General features: G+C 39.9%; 1 protein-coding gene across 17 annotated transcripts in view; it reads left to right on the forward strand.

The window, feature by feature from the left end:
- Positions 1–12,543, forward strand: part of CEP162 (centrosomal protein 162) — a 109,564-nt gene extending 97,021 nt beyond the window's left edge. For all 17 annotated transcript variants that reach the window (XM_005552435.5, XM_074037556.1, XM_074037557.1 and 14 more), the window contains 2 exons: positions 10,301–10,435; positions 11,522–12,543. In XM_005552435.5, the coding sequence (XP_005552492.2) occupies positions 10,301–10,435; positions 11,522–11,731 (345 nt within the window). In that variant the 3' untranslated portion in view covers positions 11,732–12,543. The remainder of the gene's footprint in view (positions 1–10,300; positions 10,436–11,521) is intronic.
- Positions 12,544–18,393: the final 5,850 nt, after the last annotated feature.

Below are 18,393 nucleotides of genomic sequence, written 5' to 3' on the forward strand. Positions count from 1 at the left end.
ATGCAAAAGAAAAAAGTTATCTTTACATAGCCACTTCTAGTGCCTTTAAACTCCCTCGGCCTCAGTTTATACAGCTGTCAAGTTAAATAAGACCTTCATAGCGCTTTTTATTCATTTATTTAATAAATACTTAGTGAGCAGATGTCAGTCCCTATTATATGCTTCTTAAGGTATAGCAATGAAACATCTGAAGTCCTTGCTCTCAAGCAACATTCTAACCAGTGGGACAGAAAAATAATCAAACAGATACATATAGTCCATGTCTCCTGCTAACTGCCTTTGCTTCAGAACTGTGTCACATGCTGCTGTGGTTTGAATGTCCCTGCCAAAACTTATGTTTACATTTAGTTGATGTTAAAGCAGGAATGGGTTAGTTATCACAAGAGTGGGCTCATGATCAAAGAATAAGTTCAGTGGTTCTCATTCCCTCTTGTCTCATCACCCGCCTGCCCTTCCATCGTGGGTTAGCACAGCAAAAGGCCCTTCCCAGATGCCAGTACCATGCATTTGGACTATCCAGATGCTAGAACTGTGAGCCAAATAAATGTCTGTGGTATTTGGTTATACCAGCAGAAAATAGACTAAGACATGTGCCCACCTCTAAACCAATCACTGCCAAGAAAAACTGGACAGCTATAACTAATAAGTTGTTTTTGTCCAGTAGTTGTCCAGTAAACTGACAGTAAAACTGATCAGAATTTACCCCAGCATGACATGAACAATATCAAGGCCTTGTCAGCAAAGAAGGCAGGAATGGCTGCTTAAGACACAGTGCTCAGTATCTCCTTCAGTGCCAGCCTAGTTAGAATCTAAGCCCTCTAGATTAAGTAAGCACTCACAATTCCTCTAGCAAAGTGACCAGGAAAACTTATGCCAATAGTTACAAAGCACAAAGGTACATGACATGATTGAAAAGTACACAGACACAGAGTACCAGGCTCATTTTTTTTTTCTTTTGAGACAGTCTTACTGTTGTCGCCCAGGCTGGAGTGCAGTGGCACAATCTCCTCTCACTGCAACCTCTGCCTCCCTTGTTCAAGTGATTCTTATGTCTCAGCCTCCCCGAGTAGCTGGGATTACAGGGTTGTGCCACCATACCCGGCTAATTTTTATATTTTTAGTAGAGATGGAGTTGTTTCACCATGTCAGCCAGGCTGGTCTGGAACCCCTGACCTCAAGTGATCCACCCACCTTGGCCTCCCAAAGTGCTGGAATTATAGGCGTGAGCCACCACGACCGGCCCAGGCTCGTTTGAAGTAATAAAAATAGTAGTAATTTTGTGGTTCAGTGTAAATTGAAATGTGTAATTTGTAAGATTATCTACTCACCAACAAGTAAGAGAACGAAGACAAATGTCTTCTCTGAGAAGCAGTCTCTGGGCTATGCACAGATTGTTTGAACTCTAGCACCTGAGCCAACTCCTGCCAGCAGTCAGTGATATCTGTCTTCTCTAGTAGGAAAGCATCTTCACTCACTTTTAAGTGACATCATCTGGGTGAAATCACTCTTTTTTACTTTAGCAAAGTAATAAACGATGAATAAGATAACAGAGTTTTATTCATTAAAGAATATATGCTTTTATGCTTTTTATTGGTGCTATTTCTGTCCTTAGTTGAGCATGGATTCAATATGCAATGTGTTTTTATACTATTAATACATGATAATTAGTATTAGCAATTAGAAGGTATAAAACACTATAATCCCCACTACCTAGTTATATTTTGCTCTATATCCTTCCAGATTTTTTTCTATTCATAAATATAGAGAAATACAAATATTGTGGATATGGTTCTCATGTGTGTACACATGCAAATACATGTTTGTTCATGTATATGTATGCATGCATATGATTTTCAAAGCATTTTTAATGTAATAGTGTGCGTGTGTATGTGTGCATAAAATCTTTTCATGACAGTATATTATCTTTATTAGCACTTCTGTTATACCATTTCAAAATAGAGGCATTATAATAGTAGTAATAATTATTTATCAAAAGTTTAATCTGTAGGGGGAGGCTGGCAAGATGGGCAAATAGGAACAGCTCTGTTCTACAGCTCTCAGTGAGATCAACACAGAAGGCAGGTGATTTCTACATTTCTTACTGAGGTACCTGGCTCATCTCATTGGGACTGGTTAGACAGTGGGTGCAAACCACAGAGGGTGAACCAAGGCAGGGTGGGGCATTGCCTCACCTGGCAAGTGCAAGGGGTCAGGGAACTCCCTCCCCTAGCCAAGGGAAGCCGTGAGGCACTGTGCCATGAGGAATGGTGCACTCCAGCCCAGATACTACACTTTTCCCACGGTCTTTGCAACCCACACACCAGAAGATTCACTTGGGTGCCTATGCCACCAAGGCCCTGGGTTTCAAGCACAAAACTGGGAGGCCATTTGGGCAGACACTGAGCTAGCTGCAGGAGTTTTTTTTTTTTTTTTTTTCATACCACAGTGGCACCTGGAATGCCAGCAAGACACTCTCCTGGAAAGGGGGTTGAAGCTGGGAAGCCACGTGGACTAGCTCAGCAGATCCCACCCCCACAGAGCCCAGCAAGCTAAGATCCACTGGCTTGAAATTCTCGCTGCCAGCATAACTGTCTGAAGTGACCTGGGACACTCAACCTTGGTGAGGGGAATGGTGTCCACCATTACTGAGGCTTGAGTAAGTGGTTTTCCCCTCACAGCATAAACAAATCCTACAGGAAGTTCAAACTGGGCAGAGCCCACTGCAGCTTGGCAAAGCTGCTGTAGCCAGAATGCCTCTCTAGATTCCTCCTCTCTGGGCAGGGCATCGCTTAAAGAAAGGCAGCAGCCCCAGTCAGGGTCTTATAGAAAAAACCACCATCTGAAATGCAAGATGGCTGAATAGGAACTTTTGCTCCAGTCTACAGCTCCCAGCGTGAGCGATGCAGAAGACGGGTGATTTCTGAATTTCCAACTGAGGTACTGGGTTCATCTCACTGGGGCTTGGTGGACAGTGGCTGCAGCCCAAGGAGTGTGAGCTGAAGCAGGGCAGGGCATCACCTCACCCAGGAAGCACAAGGGGCCGGGGAATTCCCTTTCCTAGCCAAGGGAAGCCATGACAGACGGTACCTGGAAAATCAAGACACTCCCACCCTACTACTGCGTTTTTCCAACAGTCTTAGCAAACAGCACACCAGGACATTATATCCCGCACCTGGCTCGGAAGGTCCCACGCCCACAGAGCCTTGCTCACTGCTAGCACAGCAGTCTGAGATCGAACTGCAAGGCAGCAGCGAGGCTGTGGGAGGGGCATCTGCCATTGCTGAGGCTTGAGTAGGTAAACAGAGCTGCTGGGAAGCTTAAACTGGGTGAAGCCCACCACAGCTCAAGGAGGCCTGCCTGCCTCTGTAGACTCCACCTCTGGGGGCAGGGCATAGCTAAACAAAAGGCAGCAGAAACTTCTGCACACTTAAGTGTCCCTGTCTGACAGCTTTGAAGAGAGTAGTGGTTCTCCCAGCACGGAGTTTGAGATCTGAGAATGGACAGACTGACTCCTCAAGTGGGTCCCCGACCCTCAAGTAGCCTAACTGGGAGACACCCCCCAGTAGGGTCCGACTGACACCTCTGAAATGAAGCTTCCACAGGAAGAATCAGGCAGCAACATTTGCTGTTCTGCAATATTTGCTGTTCTGCAGCCTCCGCTGGTGATACCCAGGCAAACAGGGTCTGGAGTGGACCTTCCAACAAACTCCAGCAGACCTGCAGCTGAGGGTCCTGATTGTTAGAAGGAAAACTAACAAACATAAAGGACATACACACCAAAACCCCATCTCTAGGTCATCATCATCAAAGACCAAAGGTAGATAAAACCACAAAGATGGGGAGAAAACAGAGCAGAAAAGCTGAAAATTCCAAAAATCAGAGCACCTATTCTCCTCCAAAGGAATGCAGCTACTCACCAGCAATGGAACAAAGCTGGACGGAGAATAACTTTGATGAGTTGACAGAAGTAGGCCTCAGAAAATCAGTAATAACAAACTTCTCCAAGCTAAAGGAGGATGTTCGAACCCATCGCAAAGAAGCTAAAAACCTTGAAAACAGAGTAGACGAATGGCTAAAATAAACAGCATAGAGAAGACCTTAAATGACCTGATGGAGCTGAAAACCATGGCATGAGAACTATGTGATGCATGCACAAGCTTCAGTAGCCAATTCGATCAAGTGGAAGAAAGGGTATCAGTGATTGAAGATCAAATGAATGAAATGAAGTGAGAAGAGAAGTTTAGAGAAAAAAAAGGAAAAAGAAATGAACAAAGTCTCCAAGAAATATGGGACTATGTGAAAAGACCAAATCTACATCTGACTGGTGTACCTGAAACTGACGGGGAGAATGGAACCAAGTTGGGAAACACTCTTCAGGATATTATCCAGGAGAACTTCCCCAACCTAGCAAGGCACACCAACATTCAAATTCAGGAAATACAGAGAACGCCAAAAAGATACTCCTCGAGAAGAACAGCTGCAAGACATGTAATTGTCAGATTATCCAAAGTTAAAATGAAGGAAAAAATGTTAAGGGCAACCGGAGAGAAAGGTCAGCTTACCCACAAAGGGAAGCCCATCACACTAACAGCAGATCTCTTGGCAGAAACTCTACAAGCCAGAAGAGACTGGGGGCCAATAGTCAACATTCTTAAAGAAAAGAATTTCAACCCAGAATTTCATATCCAGCCAAACTAAGCTTCATAAGTGAAGGAGAAATAAAATCCTTTACAGAGAAGCAAATGCTGAGAGATTTTTTCACCACCAGGCCTGCCTTACAAGAGCTCCTGAAGGAAGCACTAAACATGGAAAGGATCAACTGATACCAGCCACTGCAAAAACACACCAAATTGTGAAGACCATCAATGCCAGGAAGAAACTGCTCCAACGAACGAGCAAAATAACCAGCTAACATCACAATGACAGGGTCAAATTCACACATAACAATATTAACCTTAAATGTAAATGGGCTAAATGCTCCAGTTAAAAGACACAGACTGGCAAATTGGATCAAGTGTCAAGACCCATCAGTTTGCTGTATTCAGGAGACCCATCTCAGGTACAGAGACACACACATAGGCTCACAATAAAAGGATGGCAGAAGATCTACCAAGCTAATGGAAAACAAAAAAAAAAAAAAGCAGGGGTTGCAATCCTAGTCTCTGATAAAACAGACTTTAAACCAACAAAGATCAAAAGAGACAAGGCCATTACATAATGGTAAAGGGATTAATTCAACAAGAAGAGCTAACCTAAATATATATGCACTCAGTACAGGAGCACCCAGATTCATAGACCAAGTCCTTAGAGACCTACAAAGAGACTTAGACTCCCATACAATAATAATGGGAGACTTGAACACCCCACTGTTAACATTAGACAGATCAATGAGACAGAAAGTTGACAAGGATATTCAGAACCTGAACTCAGCTCTGCACCAAGCGGACCTAATAGACATCTACAGAACTCTCCACCCCAAATGAACAGAATTTTTCTCAGTACCACATCACACTTATTCTAAAATTGACCACATAATTGGAAGTAAAACATTCCTCAGCAAATGCAAAAGAATGGAAATCATAAGTCTCTCAGACCACAGTGCAATCAAATTGGAACTCAGGATTAAGAAACTCACTCAAAACCACAAACTACATGGAAACTGAACAACCTGCTCCTGAAGGACTATTGGGTAAATAATGAAATTAAGGCAGAAATAAATATGTTATTTGAAACCACTGAGAACAAAGACATGACGTACCAGAATCTCTGGGACACAGCTAAAGCAGTGTTTAGAGGGAAATTTATAGCACTAAATGCCCATGAGAGAAAGCAGGAAAGATCTAAAATCAACACCCTAACATCACAAAATAGAACTAGAGAAGCAAGAGCAAACAAATTCAAAAGCTAGCAGAAGACAAGAAATAACTAAGATCAGAGCAGAACTAAAGGAGATAGAGACGTGAGAAACCTTTCAAAATCAGTGAATCCAGGAGCTGATTTTTTGAAAAGATCAACAAAATAGATATGACTGCTAGCACAAATTAATAGAGAAGAAAAGAGAAGAATAAAAGACACAAGAAAAAATGATAAAGGGGATATCACCACTGATCCCACAGAAATACAAACTACCATCAGAGAACACTATAAACACCTCTGTGCCAGTAAACTAGAAAGTCTAGAAGAAGTGGAAAAATTCCTAGACACATAACACCCTCCCAAGTCTAAACCAGGAAGAAGTCGAATCCCTGAATAGGCCAATAACAAGTTCTGAAATTGAGGAAGTAATAGCCTACCAACCAAAACAAGTCCAGGACTGGGTGGATGCACAGCCGAATTCTACCAGAGGTACAAAGAGGAACTGGTACCAATCCTTCTGAAACTATTCCACACAATGGAAAAAGAGGGACTCCTCCCTAACTTATTTTATGAGGCCAGCATCATCCTGATACCAAAACCTGGCAGAAACACAACAAAATAAGAAAATTTCAGGCCAATATCCCTGATGAACATCAATGCAAAAATCTTCAATAAAATACTGGTAATCCGAATCCAGCAGCACATCAAAAAGCTTATCCACCATGATCAAGTCAGCTTCATCCCTGGGATGCAAGTGTGGTTCACCATACGCAAATCAGTAAACATAATCCATCACATAAACAGAACCAAGGACAAAAATCACATGATTATCTCAATAGATGGCAGGAAAGGCCTTTGACAAAATTCAACAGCCCTTCATGCTAAAAATTCTCAACAAACTAGGTATTGATGGAACGTATTGCAAAATAATAACTATTTATGACAAACCCACAGCCAATATCATATTGAATGGGCAAAAACTGGAAGCATTCCCTTTGAAAACTGGCACAAGACAAGGATGCCCTCTCTCACCACTCCTATTCAACTTAGTATTGGAAGTTCTGGCCAGAACAATCAGGCAAGAAAAAATAAATAAAGGGTATTCAAATAGGAAGAGAGGAAGTCAAAGTGTGTCTGTTTGTAGATGACACAATTGTATATTTAGAAAACCCCATCATCTCAGTCCAAAATCAATATGGGCAAAGACTTCATGACTAAAAAACCAAAAGCAGTGGCAACAAAAGCCAAAACTGACAAATGGAATCTTTAAACTAAACAGCTTCTGCACAGAAAAAGAAACTGTAATCAGAGTGAACAGGCACCCTACAGAATGGTAGAAAATTTTTGCAATCTATCCATCTGACAAAGGGCTAATATCCAGAATCTACAAAGAACTTAAACAAATTTACAAGAAGAGAAGCAATCCCATCAAAAAGTGGGCAAAGGATATGAACAGACACTTTTCAAAAGAAGACATTTATGCAGTCAACAAACATATGAAAAGAAGCTCATCACTGGTCATTAGAGAAATGCAAATCAAAACCACAATGAGATACCATCTCAGGCCAGTTAGAATGGTGATCATTTAAAAGTCAAGAAAAACAGATGCTGGAGATGATGTGGAGAAATAGGAATGCTTTCACACTGTTGGTGGGAGTATAAATAGTTCAACCAGTGTGGGAGACAATGTGGCAATTCCTCAAGGATCTAGAACTAGAAATACCATTTGACTCAGCAATCCCATTACTGGCTATATACCCAAAGGATTATAAATCATGCTACTATTAAGACACATGCACACATATGTTTATTGTGGCACTGTTCACAATAGCAAAGACTTGGAACCAACCCAAATGCCCATCAGTGATAGACTGGATAAAGAAAATGTGGCACATACACACCATGGAATACTATGTAGTCATAAAAAAGAATGAGTTCATGTCCTTTGCAGGGACACGGATGAAGCTGGAAACCATCATTCTCAGCAAACTAAGGCAAGAACAGAAAACCAAACACAGCGTGTTCTCACTCATGAGTGGGAGTTGAACAATGAAAACACATGGACGTAGGGAGGGGAACATCACATGCAGGGGCCTGTTGGGAGGTTGGGGGTTAGGGGAGGGATAGCATTAGGAGAAATACCTAATGTAGGTGGCAAGTTGATGGGTGCAGCAAACCATCATGGCACGTGTATACCTATGTAACAAACCTATGCAACATGTACTCCAGAACAAAGTATAATTTTTTTAAAAAGTTTAATGTGTACTAGAAACTGTACAAAGTGTTTTATATGCCTTATTTTATTTGATTCTCATCACAACCAAAAGAGTAGTTACTACTATTATTCCTATTTTAGATGAAGATACTGATGCTAAGGAAAGTGAAAAAGCTTGTCCAGGCTTACCAACCACCATATAGAAATGCCACCATTAGAACCTGTTGCCTGTGACTCTAGGTCTCAGGCTCTTATTAATCATTACTAATTTATTTCACAAATCCCTTATTGTTGGTATGCGGGTTGTTTCCAGTTTTTTTAATAATATGTACATAGCAGGAAGTGTTTTTTTTCTTATGTGTTTATTAAGTTATCTCTATAGGATAATTCATTAAAATAAAAGGATTTTTAAAATATATATACATATTCAGTTTTCATTATATTCTTAAAGGTTCTTTTAGGTACATGCAATTAAAAGGAAATTTTCTCTATTTTTCTAAAACCAGATTTCTAAGTTTATATGATTTATCAATGAATGTTTAATCATCGAAAAGTGAATGCACTAATTAATTCATGAATAATTGTTAAACATCTACCTCTCTGCCATGGGCAGCTCTAGGTGCTAGGAATAGTGAGGAGAACAAAGACAAAAATCTTTGCTCTTATGATGTTTACGTTTTATGTGAGGAGTCAGACAGTAAACATATATAAGGTTTAATAAAAAATGAGACAACATCTGTAAAGTGCTTAGCCTAATGCCTAGCACATCATAATGTAATGACTGACTACTACTTACCCTTTAAGACTCAATTCAAGCACAGCTGCCTTAGGAATTCTCTGTGGCCCATCTTCTCTTCGAGTGAGGTGTTCTCACTTATCTCACTACTCATTGGCCATCTCTGTATCATAGCACACCATATTAGAGTTCTCATTCACTTGACTGCTTCATTCAGAAAACCGGAGCTTCCTAACTGGTGTACCAGGAACAGTTGTATCACAAGATAGTAACAGCTGGAAATGTTACTCAAAATCATTTTTCAACCATTAAAAAGGTTACAGGAATTGAAGTAATATTTGACCATTCTGTGTATGACTGTGCCTTTATCAGCTTTCTTAGGTTAGTCATCATTAGTTCTTTAAACAATCATTTTAGTAAACACTATTTTCACACATACAGTTTTTATGCCTAACCAACACTCATCAGCACAGCATGTTCTGTGAGGCCTCTCCCTGAGCTCTCTGCAAACCATCCCAAGGATAGTCTGCATAGTTCTTTGTTCAGTGATGATACCATCAGGGATGCTCCACATTTAAAATAGATTGCCTCTGATTTAATTTGCTTGTATCTTTGCATGTTTTTCAACTAATGTAGGTAAGATACTGGAATTTTTTGGTATTATTGTTATTAGGTAATGGGTGTTTTCATAGAAAACAGGAGTGATTGTTAATTCTATCCATTTTCATTTGGTTTTTGTTGCCTTTTGATGTAAACAATTAGCAAGATCTGATTCTTGTTGGAATTTCTGTTCATGATTATATGGAATAAAGAAGATACAATTAATTGTTTTCCCAAGCTCAATATGAAGGCACTGCATTACAGTCTATGAGGGTGGTGTTTATGTCTTTAATCTCTGGATCCCCAGGTCCTAAGACAGCAGCCAACACAGAAAGGGCTCAGTACTTCCTTGTCTCTGTTTTTATATGTATACATTTATTTGTGGAATGAACTACTACAAATTATAAAGTGATAGGGCCATAGAGAATTACAAATAGAATTATAGGGAGTTAACAGAAGAAAAATACATTTTCATTGAACTCTTTCTGTGCATGGGGCACTATACTGTGTTGAGTGCTTTAAATATACTTTTTTAAATTCTGAAAATAACTACCTTACTAACAAATACGTTGTAGTGAAACTTAATGCATTAAAGAACGTGCCAACTTCATTTTCAGCCCCTTTACCACACTGCCATACTTGGGAGGTAGAAAATGGTCCATTCAGCTGGAACCTCTTAGACTGTGAGGTCAACTCAGAGCTAGGATGAGCCTTTACTTTCTGGATATAGAGAATGAAAGCTATTAATTACTCTAACAATCCAAGATGCCTCTTACTTATATAGAGAAATGTTATACAAATATTCTGATTTTCAAGATTACCTATTAAAAAATAATTAGTTCTCGTGATCATAGGTTTTCATTTGCTTCAATGTGCTTCAATGTCAATTTTAGGTTACAAAACTCTTAGAAGAATTGAGAGAAGCCAAAGAAAACCATACACCAGAGATGAAACATTTCGTGGGCTTAGAAAAGAAAATTAAGCAGATGGAAATGAGACATGCACAAAGAGAACTGGAACTTCAACAGGTAAAGTAAATCATTTTACATATTTATATAGGTCTTTACTTTTAAATGCCTTTACTTTGCTATAGTTTTGTCATCCCTAGCAAAAATTACCACTTAAAGTGTTTCCAGTGTATTTTGATCTTGTTAAAAATTTAATAAATTTATAACTTTTACGAGAAAAATGAGACTTTATATCTCAAGTGCTTGAAGATTGGTATCCTTATATCTGGAAAAAAAGCAAAACTTTGTATCATGTTCTTAATTATTGATGGGTTCCTAAAAACTTACACATCTTACCCTGGAACAAGGGATGGTGTTCCATATTCAAGTCATTTCAGCAAATGTTTATAAGAAATAAATTGTTTTAATATGATTATTTAAATTATATAGCTAGCACTAGTAATATTACTATACTTAATTACAAACAGATTAATTAAAATAGCAGATCTAAAGGCATGATGTGTTTTTAGGCACTTGCCTTGGTGCTGAAATTTTACTTGTTTGAACAGTATATAGTCTGCTTGGGCTGATGTAACAAAATACCATAAATTGGGTGGTTAAACAGGAGAAATTTATTTTCTCACAGTTCTGTAGGCCAGAAGTCCCAGATTGAGGTTTTGGTCAGTTAGGTTTCTGGTGAGGTCTCTCTTCCCAGCTTGCAGATAGCCACCTTTTTTCTCATTCTAACATGATCTTTCCTCAGTGCCATGTGCGCGGAGGTGAGGAAGAGGGGTGAGACATCTCCTTGGTGTCTCTTCTGCTGAGAATCTCTTTGGTGTCTCCAGTGGTGAAAACACTAATTATTATCAAATCAAGTCCCCACCCTTATGATCTCACTTAGCATTCATTATTTCCTTACTCCACACACAGCCACATTAAGGGTTAGGACCTCAACATATGAATTTGAGCGGGACACAAACATTTAGTCCCTAACACAGTTGGGATGTATATACTCCTTGAAGACAGAAAATGCTGCATCTATGCAGAGCATTATAGTTTACCTGAGTTCCCCAAAGAAACCCCAGGTTTGCCTACTTTAAGATTGTTAAAGGTTCCTCACCCACCACTATGAACTATGACAGCAATGTGGAATTTTTGTATTTGCAGATAATACAGCAAACACACCAAGCAGTGGAAACTGAGCAAAACAAAGAAGTTGAAAAATGGAAAAGACTGGCACAGTTAAAGAATCGTGAGCTGGAGAAGTTCCGCATAGAACTAGACTCAATATTAGATGTTCTCCGAGAGCTGCACCGGCAAGGGGTGGTTGTGCCAGTTGCTTTTGCAGATGAAGTGAATGCACCAGAGTATTCCTAGAAACTCAGATTTCATAATGACCTTATTAAAAGGCCTAAAAAATGGATGGGATTGTGCCACTGCCAGGACAGCTTATGAAAAACAAGTGTTCCAGTATGTTTCCAGAAAGCAAACAACCAAAGCAACATTTCAAAATAAATTGCCTTTAACCAATAAAAACATATCATGGTGTATTTTACTAAAAATCATTAACCAGTCACATTTTAAGTGATTTATGGACAGGTTCCTTTATAGCCGAGAAGGTCTCACTTGTATGCTAGAAATAGAAAAGAAAATTGAACATACTGTGCCACATTTTTATTGATAATGTGGGATTTTTTTAATTTTTATTTTAGATCCAGGGGATATATGTGCTTGTTGTAACATGGGTGTATTGAATAATGGTGAGAATTGGGCTTCTAGTGTACTCATCACCTAAATATTAAACACTGTACCCAATAGGTAATTTTTCAACCCTTACTGCCCCTCACACTCTTTACCCTATTGGAGTCCCCAGTGTCTAATCTGCATCTTTATGTCTGTGTATACCCATTGTTTAGCTCCTACTTTTAAGTGAGAACATATGCAATATTTTATTTTTTACTTCTGATTTAGTTCACGTAGGATAATGGCCTCCAGCTCCATCCATGTTGCTGCAAATGACATGATTTCATTCTTTTTTATAGTTGCATAATACTCCATTTATATATATCTCTATATATATATATCTCTCTCACGTTTTCTTTATCCAGTCAATTGTTGGTAGATACTTAAGTTGGTTCCATGAATTTGCTGTTGTAAATATTGATGCAATAAACATACATGTGCAGATATCTTTTTTATATGATAATTTCTGTTCCTTTGGGTAGATTCCCAGTAATGAGATTGTTCTATTTTTACTTCTTTGAAAAATCTCTGCTATCCACAGAGGCTGAATTAATTTACATTCCCACCAAAAGAGTATTCATGTTCCTTTTTTTTTTTTTTTAATACTTTAAGTTCTAGGGTACATGTGCACAACGTGCAGGTTTGTTACATATGTATACATGTGCCATGTTGGTGTGCTGCATGCATTAACTTGTCATTTACATTAGGTATATCTCCTAATGCTATCCCTCCCCTCTCCCCCACCCCTCAACAGACCCCATTGTGTGATGTTCCCCTTCCTGTGTCCAAGTGTTCTCATTGTTCAGTTCCCACTTATGAGTGAGAACATGCAGTGTTTGGTTTTCTGTTCTTGGGATTCTCAGCAAACTATCGCATGTTCCCTTTTCTACACATTGACACCATTATCTGTTGTTTTACGACTTTTTAATAATAACCATTGTGACTGGTATAAGATGATATCTCAGAGTGGTTTTTGTATTTCTGTAATGGTTAGTGATGTCGACCATTTTTTCACGTGTTAGTTGGTCAGTTGTATTTCTTTTGATAAATGTCTGTTCACGTCCTTTGCCCAGTTTGTAATGGGATTGTTTGGGGTTTTTTCTTATTGTTTTAGTTCCTTCTAGATGGTGAATATTAATCCTATCTCAGGGAAATAATTTGCATATATTTTTCCCCCATTATGTAGGTTGTCTGTTTATTTAGTTGATTATTTTGCTGTGCAGAAGCCTTTAATTTTAATTCAGTTCCATTTATCTATTTTTGGTTTTGTTGCATTCGCTTTTAGGGTCTTCATTGTGAATTCTTTGCCAAGGCCAACATCCAGAAGAGTTTTTCCTAGGTTTTCTTCTAACATTTTAATAGTTTTAAGTCTTACATTTAGGTCTTTAATCCATCTTGCATTAATTTTTGTATATGATGAGAGGTAAGGGTCTAGTTTATTTCTTCTGCATATGGCAAATCAGTTTTCCCAGCACCATTTATTTATCTAGGTCCTTGAGGTTGAGGTACGATGTTAGGTTGTTAATTTGAGATCTTTCTGTCTTTTTATGTAGGCATTTATTCTATAAACTTTCCTCTTAACATTACTTTTGCTTTATCCCAAAAGGTTTTGGTATGTTATGTCTCTATTTTCATTTATTTCAAAGAATTTTTTTATTTCTGCCTTAATTTCATTGTTTACCCAGGAGTCATTTAGGAGCAAGTTGTTTAGTTTTCATGTCTTGTGCAGTTTTTGTTTGTTTTTGAGACGCAGTCTTGCTCTGTCACCCAGGCCAGAATGCTATGGTGCAATCTCGGCTCACTGCAACCTCCGCCTCCTGGGTTCAGGCAGTTCTCCTGTCTCAGCCTCCAAGTAGCTGGGATTACAGGCGCACGCCATCACACCTGGCTAATTTTTTGTATTTTTAGTAGAGATGGGGTTTCACCGTGTTGACCAGGCTGGTCTTGAACTCCTGACCTCAGGTGATCTGCCCGCCTCGGCCTCCCAAAATGCTGGGATTACAGGCGTGAGCCACCGCGCCTGGCCATGTTTGTGTAGTTTTGAGAGTTCCTTTTGGTATTGATTTCTAATTTCATTCCACCATGGTATAGGAAGATACCACACCATGGTATAGGAAAGCCCTCATCTCTTAAAAAATATTTCTTAATTAGCCAGGTGTAGTGACACGTGCCTATAGTCCCAGCTACTCAGGAGGCTGAGATAGGAGGACTGCTTGAGTCCAGGAATTCAAGGCTGCAGTGAGCTATGATTGCACCACTGCACTTCAGCCTGGAACAGAGCAAGACCCTGCCTGTAAAAAAAAAAATTAAAAAATAAAAAGGTAAAAAGCAAGTGAAACGAATTTATATAATCTACCTAAATATTACCAGTATTGATATAAAAATTGAGTTTTTGCATTTTGTCATACTAAATCTTCAAAATACATTTTACAGTTACAGCATATCCCAGTTTGGACTAGCCATATTTCAAGTGCTCCATAACCATATGCCTAGAAGGTAGTAAAAGTATTACGGTTTGCTATTTTTTATGTAAAAGAAATTTTAAGCTATAAGTAATTTATTTTATTGAGTGTGTTTTGTGTATTTTTATTTGTGAGCCTATTAATGTATAGCTGCACCCATCCTTTCCTTTGTCCTTTTGACTGTCTGTGGGCCATTCATTCCAAATGCAAGCAGTGCCTGGTTCTGGAACACAGGGACGTGCGAACATCATGAAGGGGTGGCCTGCCCCTCCACACCTGTGGGCGTTTCTCGTTAGGTAGAACCAGAGACTTGAGAAAAGAAATGAGACACAGAGACAAAGTACAGAGAAAGAAAAAGTGGGCCCAGGGGACCGGCACTCAGCATAGAGAGGACCCACACTGGCACCCGGTCTCTGAGTTCCCTCAGTATTTACTGATCATTATCTTTACCATCTCAGAAAAAGGGAAGTGGCAGGATAATAGGATCATCGCAGGGAGAAGGTCAGCAATAAGACATATGAATAAAGATCTCTGTGACATGAATAAGTTTCAGGAAAAGTGCTGTGCCTTGATATGCATATGCAAATATCTCCATAAACCTTTTTAGTGCATAATGAGCAGCATTGCCACTAGCAAGTCCCACCTTCAGCCCTAAGGCAGTTTTCTCCTATCTCAGTAAATAGAACATACAATCGGGTTTTACACTGAGATGTTCCATTGCCCCACGACGGGCAGGAGACGGATGCTTTTCTCTATCTCAACTGCCAGTGTGCCTTCTTTCCTCTTACACTAATCCTCAGCACAGACCCTTCACGGGTGTCAGGCTGGGGGAGGATCAGGTCTTTCCCTTCCTACGAGGCCATATTTCATACTATCAGGTGGGGAGAAACCTTGGACAATACCTAGCTTCCTAGGCAGAGGTCCCTGCGACCTTCCGCAGTACCCTGGGTACTTGAGATTAAGAGAATGGTGATGACTTTTAACAAGCATGCTGCCTTCAGGCACTTGTTTAACAAAGCACATCCTGCACAGCCCCAAGTTCATTAAACCTTGAGTCACCACAGCACATGTCTCTTGCAAGGACAGGGTTGGGGTTAGGGTCACAGATTAACAGCATCTCAAATACAGAACAAAATGGAGTCTCTTATGTCTGCTTCTTTCTATATAGACACAGTAACAGTCTGATCTCTCTTTCCCCCACACATCATATAATTACTTTCAGAAAAGGTATATCCTATTTTGATGACGATTCTATATTCTATTTTGGAATAAGCTATATACGTATATGGCAGGTCTTCGGTTCTAAGATCCATAAGTACTCTAAAAGTTATTAGTTAGAACTAAAAACCCAGCAGCCATATCCTATTCCTTAATCATTGCACTTAGGGGCCAGGATGAGGACACAGAAGATGGATACATCTGGCTGTTTTTATAAAGATTCAAGCTCCAGAAGTGATCTATCTTCTCCTAGTGTGATGGTTAATTTTAGATGTCACCTCCACTAGATTATAAGATATCCAGAGAGCTGCTAAAGCATTATTTCTGGCTATGTCTGTGAAGCTGTTGCTCAAGAGATTGGCATTTGAATCAGTAGACCGAGTAAGGAAGATCCATCCTCACACAGTGTGGACAGGCACCATCCAATGGTTGAGGGCCCATATAGAACAAAAAGGCAGAGGAAGGACAAATTTGCACCCTCTCTCTGGAGCTAAGACACCCTTCTTCTGATCTTGGACATCAGAACTGTAAGTTTCCTAGCCTTCAGACTCCAGGACTTAAACCAGTGTCCCCCAGGTTCTCAGGCTGTGTTGGACTTGGACAGCACTACACCACTGGCTTTCATTTCTCCAGCTTGCATGTTGCATATCATGGGACTTATGCCCCTCCATCATGTGTCAACCAACTCCCATGATAAATCTTGATCTACATCTCTAAAGAACCCTAATACAGATTTGTGGCACCAGGAGTTATTCTAGGGGAATAGAACTTTTAGGATGAGTTTCTTTAATTGGTTTTGGGGTTTCTAGAGTTTGCTTTCTAATCTGATTGGACTTCAAGTGCTAAGGAGTCTATTTCCAACAGTACAGGGAGCACTAATAGTCTATAGGATTAATGGGATGAACTGCTTATTGTGATACACAAAACATCTGGATTGAGTACTCCTGATCAACCACTTGTAAGAGGCATGTAATTTAGTGATTCTGTATATGACACTTTCAAACACTTGTGGAAAACTAAGGAATATAATTATGTCAGTTGCTTACCCCTAATGTTGCTGGACAAAGTAATTTTTAAACGGATGAGCTCAGAGATTTGAATTTCTGGCTCAGGCAATGCATAAATAATTTAATAGCTTCTAGTGTGCCCTGAGAGAGAATCTCATCTCCTAGAGCCACAAGGCTATAATTGCTGAAAATAAACACTAGACCTCATCTTGCACTTGGCTGAGTTACAACAAACTTCCAGCCTCACAAGGCATCTACTGTTAAAGTGAGAGTGTTAAATAATTGCACAACAACAAAAATTTAGGTGAAAGAAATTGAACAAAAACACAAATTGGGGAAGATATCCCATATTCATAAATTGGAAAAATACTGAAGTATCTAGACTACCCAATGTAATCTGCAGATTCAATGAAATTCCTATTAAAATTACAATAACATTTTTCACATAAATAGAAAAAAAAAAAAAGTCCTAAAAGTCGTATGGAACCACAAAAAGATCTCAGTAACTAAAACAATTATAAGCAAAAAGAGCAAAGCTCAAGGCATACTGCCTGACATCAAAATATACTACAAAACCACAGTAATCAAAACAGCATAATATTATCACAAAAGCAGACACATTGACCAGTGAGACCGGATACAGTATCCAAAATTAAACCCACACTTTTACAAATAATTGATTTGTAATAAAGGTACCAAGAACACACAATAGAGAAAAATAATCTCTTTAATAAGTGGCATCTAGAACACTAGCTATCCGCATGCAGAAGAATGAAATTGGATCCTTATCTCACATTATATATAAAAATTAAATTGGGTTAAAAACTTAAATATATTTAAGACCTGAAACTAAAAATCCAGCCCTAGGAAGAGGGCTGAATTCAGGGTTCTGAGCAGTGTCAGTCTGCAGACCCACTCCCACAGCATCTCACAAGATAAGACTCACTGCCTTGGAATTCCAACCAACCACTTGGCAACAGGGTGGAGCCTGCCTGTGGAGGTCCCAAAGGAAGGGGCAGGCTAAGATGTTAGCTGTATGGTCGACTCAGCCCTTCCAGCCTGCAAGCTTTAGAGAGTCCAGACACTCTGAGGAAGGGTTCCCCCAGTGCAGCACAACTGCATTGCCAGAATGTGGTCAGACTGCTTCTTTAAGGAGGACTCTGATCTGTTCCTCTTCATGGGGCGGGACCTCCCAGCCAGGGCCTCCAGCCACCCTCATCTGCGGGTATTCTAGAAAGAGCTCTGATCTCTCCCTGGGATGGAGTGCCCTGGGGGAAGGGTGGGATGCCACCTTTGGTGTTTGGACAACTGGGCTGTTCAGCCTACAGGCTTTGGAGAGTCCTAGCAAACCAGGGCAGAGGTGGTTTCCCAGCACAGCATGGCTGTTTTGTGGAGGCATGGCCAGAATGCTTCTTTAAACAGGATCCAGATCCATTTTTCCTCACTGGACCAATCCTCCCAGCTGGGGCCTCCAGCCATCCCCACCCATGTTCTACAGCCTTCAGAGTTCTAATTTCTCCCTGGGATGAATGAAATGCCCAGGTGTAGAAGGCTGGCTGCCACCTTTGCTATTTAGGTGTCTCAGTCAGTCTAGCCTCCAGGCATTGGA

The sequence above is a fragment of the Macaca fascicularis genome, chromosome 4, assembly GCF_037993035.2.
Source record: "Macaca fascicularis isolate 582-1 chromosome 4, T2T-MFA8v1.1".
Taxonomy (NCBI): Eukaryota; Metazoa; Chordata; class Mammalia; order Primates; family Cercopithecidae; genus Macaca; species Macaca fascicularis.